This window comes from Myotis davidii, unplaced genomic scaffold (assembly GCF_000327345.1).
Source record: "Myotis davidii unplaced genomic scaffold, ASM32734v1 scaffold937, whole genome shotgun sequence".
NCBI classification, from domain to species: domain Eukaryota; kingdom Metazoa; phylum Chordata; class Mammalia; order Chiroptera; family Vespertilionidae; genus Myotis; species Myotis davidii.
The window spans coordinates 438,219-442,894 of record NW_006288252.1 but is presented as its reverse complement, the minus strand read 5'-3'; the positions used below and the strand labels follow the sequence as shown (position 1 = coordinate 442,894).

At 64.3% G+C, this 4,676-nt stretch overlaps 1 protein-coding gene across 1 annotated transcript in view; it reads right to left on the bottom strand.

Moving 5' to 3' along the window:
- SORCS2 (sortilin related VPS10 domain containing receptor 2) overlaps positions 1-4,676 on the bottom strand; it is a 145,861-nt gene that overhangs the window by 38,978 nt on the left and 102,207 nt on the right. The window contains exon 6 of the mRNA XM_015561558.1: positions 2,551-2,624. Within this exon, the coding sequence (XP_015417044.1) occupies positions 2,551-2,624 (74 nt within the window). The remainder of the gene's footprint in view (positions 1-2,550; positions 2,625-4,676) is intronic.

Sequence of the window (4,676 nt, the reverse complement as noted above, 5' to 3'; positions counted from 1 at the left end):
AGTAGAGTGTGCGTGCGTGCATATGCATGTGTGCATGTGTGTATATGCATGTGTGCATGTGTGTATATGCATGTGTGCATGTGTGTGGGGGGTGTGCCTGTGTGCACCCTGACTCTCAGCGGAGTCGCAATGGCAAGGTGGATGCTCATCTAGGCTCTGTGAGTAGAGTGTGTGTGCACCCCTGGAAGGACACCTCCTGCCCGCCTTCCTCTTTCCTGAACAGGAGGGTCGCTGTCCCCTTTAAGGGGCACTGACGGCCCTCGGTCCTCAGGGGGCTGCGCAGTGAAGTGTGGTCTCAGTCAGCCAGCTGTGAGTCCCCGATGACACCAGCCTGTTACTCACTCATCCGCCTCATTCACTCCCTCCCTCCCTCCCTCCCTCCCTCATTCATTCACTCATGCACTCATTCACACATTCACTCACTCACTGCCTCACTCACTCCCTCACTCCCTCCCTCACTCACTCATTCACTCACTTACCTATCATTCACTCCCTCACTCATTCACTCACCTATTCACTCACTCACTCCCTCACTCATTCACTTACCTATTCACTCATTCACTCATTCATTCACTCATTCACTCACTCACTCCTTCACTCACTCACCTATTCACTCACTCATTCTCCCACTCACTCTCTCTGCCCCGCTCATCCCCTCAGTCTCTCACCCCCATCAGAACATCCCCAAGGCTCTTTCCCCACATGCCTGCATCGAGGCCTTGGACTGGGCAGGGGAGCACCGCAGGCCTGAGGCCCGGCCCCTGCAGAGACCCACTACGAGTTGGGAAGACACTCTGCCTTCATAGCGCCTCGGACAGAGCTGGCTCCCTGCAGGAGGTGACAGGTGCGGACTCCTGCACCCCCTGCGTCTAGGTCCCCGAAGGTGGCCCTTGGGGCAGGGCCCGGCCTGGCTCCAGACACTGTTGAGGAGCAGCAGGCATGTGAGACGACCACCAACAAGCGCATCCGGGTCAGGTGCTGCGGGAGCTCAGAACTGACTTGCTCTCCTGGAAGCGAGGGCAGCACTGACATACATGGGTCTGAGGCCCCTCGAAGGCAGTGCCCCAGCCTGGAGGGGGGCCTCGGTCCTGCCCCCTTCTCCCTTTCCCCTCCCTGACAGGCCTTGCCACTGGCTCGCACCAAGGCCGAGGGAGAAGCAGACACGCTTCCCCGGAAAGTGCAGGCGGCCACACTGCCCCGCACAGTGACCGACAGTACAGTGACCGGCAGCCTGTGGGGGCCCAGAGTGCAGTAGGCCCCCACGCTGCCCTCCCCGAGGCCCCACGAGGCCGCTCTGAGGAGCTCACTTGTTTGCAGCTCAGAAAAGCCGGAGCCCGAGCGTCAGACAGACACGGGCCTTGGCAGTTCCGCTGCAGCTCATGCACGAACGCCCGGACGTGCTGTCAAAACAGCATCTTCGCTGCTGACAACAGGGCCCGTCGTGCCGTCACCACATCCCAGGGGACCCGGGGCCCGGGCGCGGCGTCTGCCGTGGTAACCGCTCACGCACAACCCTGGGAGCATCTGAGGGACTTGGGGGAGGAGAGCTGTGATAACAACGCTTACTGGGCGCCCTGCGGGCGGCTGCTCTCTCTGGCCGAGGGGTCTCTGGTGAGCCGGACTGCTCAGGGCCGGGACTGCCTCCCCCCGCTTCCCCAAGGCAAAGCGGGCAGCTCTGTCAGCCCCCAACCCCAGGCCGCCTCCGCTCAGAGGCCCCACCGCCTCGCCCCTCCCAGCCTGTGAGCCCTCGGCCAGCAGCTGCCTCAGTGACGAGGCCTTTGATTGAGGCAGGGCTACGGTTCCCAAGGAAGGAACCGGCCCTCCCTCCGTGGGCGGCCATGGGAGACAGGGCATTGCTTCCGCCCAGCGAAAGGCCTGTGCCCGGGAGCCAGGGTTCCCGACAGGAAACAAAGGGCTCAGCAGACCAGCTCCTCCCCACGCTTCGCATGAGTGCGTGTGGCTAGAGAGGGCAGGGAGCTGCTCCTGTGTGTGCGCGTGTGTATGTGCGCACGTGTGTGTATGTGCGCACGTGTATGTGCGCGCGTGTGTGCACGTGCGCGTGTGTGTGCGTGCGCATGTGCACATGTGTGTGCTCACACGCGTGTGCAAGGAAGAGCAATCAGGTAGAAAGCAGGGAGCGTCCCCAGAGGCAGCTGCACAGAAAGGCGGCGGCAGGGAGGCTCTGAGCGCCGCTTCTGCCCCGCCGCCTGGCCTCGGCGGGTGCTTGTCCTGCGTGGGCCTCCCTCCCTCACCCAACACAGGACGCCCGGGCCCCAGGCCGGCCTGGCTAGTGCGCGAGACTAGAACACGAGAGCACAGCCCAGGAGCCAGCCCCGCCCCTCAACTACAGGCCAAGTGCACGCGTGGCCGGAGGGACGGCAGCCCCAGAGCCCCCCCTCCCCACACCTGCATCCCCCAGCAGAGCCAAGGGACCCTCTGGAGGTCCCAGGGGTGGGGAGGGCAGGGCTGGGACAGCAGGAGCAGGGAGCCCTGGGCCTGGGCGGGGAGGGGGCCCGCGGGACCAACGCTCCCTCTGCGGTGCGCGCTCACCAGAACACGTGGTCTTTGGTCACCTGCTCGTGCAGCAGCAGCCACTTCCTGCCCAGGTCACAGGACGCGTAGAGCTTCGGGGTGGAGAGAAGAGAGAGGCGCTTGGTCAGGAGGAGCCTCCCCTGAGAGCCTGGGGCACAGAGCAGCCCCCGGAGGCTGAAGGCGGGAGTGGGGCTCCCTGAAGGGCCCTCCCGACCACAGGCAGCTGGGGGAGCCAGGAGAGAGGCGGAGCAGGGGACCCGGGGCCAGCCCCGCTCACCTGTAACACACTCAGCCCCGCTCCCCTGTCGCACACTCAGCCCCGCTCCCCTGTCGCACACTCAGCCCCGCTCACCTGTAACACACTCAGCCCCGCTCCCCTGTCGCACACTCAGCCCCGCTCCCCTGTCGCACACTCAGCCCCGCTCACCTGTAACACACTCAGCCCCGCTCCCCTGTCGCACACTCAGCCCCGCTCCCCTGTCGCACACTCAGCCCCGCTCACCTGTAACACACTCAGCCCCGCTCCCCTGTCGCACACTCAGCCCCGCTCCCCTGTCGCACACTCAGCCCCGCTCACCTGTAACACACTCAGCCCCGCTCCCCTGTCGCACACTCAGCCCCGCTCCCCTGTCGCACACTCAGCCCCGCTCACCTGTAACACACTCAGCCCCGCTCCCCTGTCGCACACTCAGCCCCGCTCCCCTGTCGCACACTCAGCCCCGCTCACCTGTAACACACTCAGCCCCGCTCCCCTGTCGCACACTCAGCCCCGCTCCCCTGTCGCACACTCAGCCCCGCTCACCTGTAACACACTCAGCCCCGCTCCCCTGTCGCACACTCAGCCCCGCTCCCCTGTCGCACACTCAGCCCCGCTCACCTGTAACACACTCAGCCCCGCTCCCCTGTCGCACACTCAGCCCCGCTCCCCTGTCGCACACTCAGCCCCGCTCACCTGTAACACACTCAGCCCCGCTCCCCTGTCGCACACTCAGCCCCGCTCCCCTGTCGCACACTCAGCCCCGCTCACCTGTAACACACTCAGCCCCGCTCCCCTGTCGCACACTCAGCCCCGCTCCCCTGTCGCACACTCAGCCCCGCTCACCTGTAACACACTCAGCCCCGCTCCCCTGTCGCACACTCAGCCCCGCTCCCCTGTCGCACACTCAGCCCCGCTCACCTGTAACACACTCAGCCCCGCTCCCCTGTCGCACACTCAGCCCCGCTCCCCTGTCGCACACTCAGCCCCGCTCACCTGTAACACACTCAGCCCCGCTCCCCTGTCGCACACTCAGCCCCGCTCCCCTGTCGCACACTCAGCCCCGCTCACCTGTAACACACTCAGCCCCGCTCCCCTGTCGCACACTCAGCCCCGCTCCCCTGTCGCACACTCAGCCCCGCTCACCTGTAACACACTCAGCCCCGCTCCCCTGTCGCACACTCAGCCCCGCTCCCCTGTCGCACACTCAGCCCCGCTCACCTGTAACACACTCAGCCCCGCTCCCCTGTCGCACACTCAGCCCCGCTCCCCTGTCGCACACTCAGCCCCGCTCACCTGTAACACACTCAGCCCCGCTCCCCTGTCGCACACTCAGCCCCGCTCACCTGTCACACACTCAGCCCCGCTCCCCTGTCACCACGCGGAGCCAGGCCCTCACTGCTGGGGGCCCTGAATGAATGAGCACCCACCCTGGCTGGGGCCGGGGCTGCTACCATTTCCTGTAAAGCCCTGCGGTCTCTGTGGCGACTGCCCATCCCTGCCCCTGGAGCAGGAAAGCAGTGGGGACAGCACGCAACTGGCAGGCGTGTGCCAATAAAACTTTATCCACAAACAGGTGGCAGGCCACTGTCTCCTGACACTTGTCCAGGGTCCGTGATCGGAAATGATCACCTATGATACTGAGAGTTTTTAAAAAATATATAGATTTTTATTGATTTCAGAGAGGAAGGGAGAGGGGGAGAGAGAGAGAAACATCAATGATGAGAGAGAATCATTGATCGACTGCTTCCTGCACGCCCCCCACTGGGGATCGAGTCCACAACCCGGGCATGTGCCCTTGACCAGGAATCAAACCCGGACATTTTGGTCCACAGGCTGATGCTCTATCCATTGAGCCAAACCGGCTAGGGCCACAGACTCATTTCTT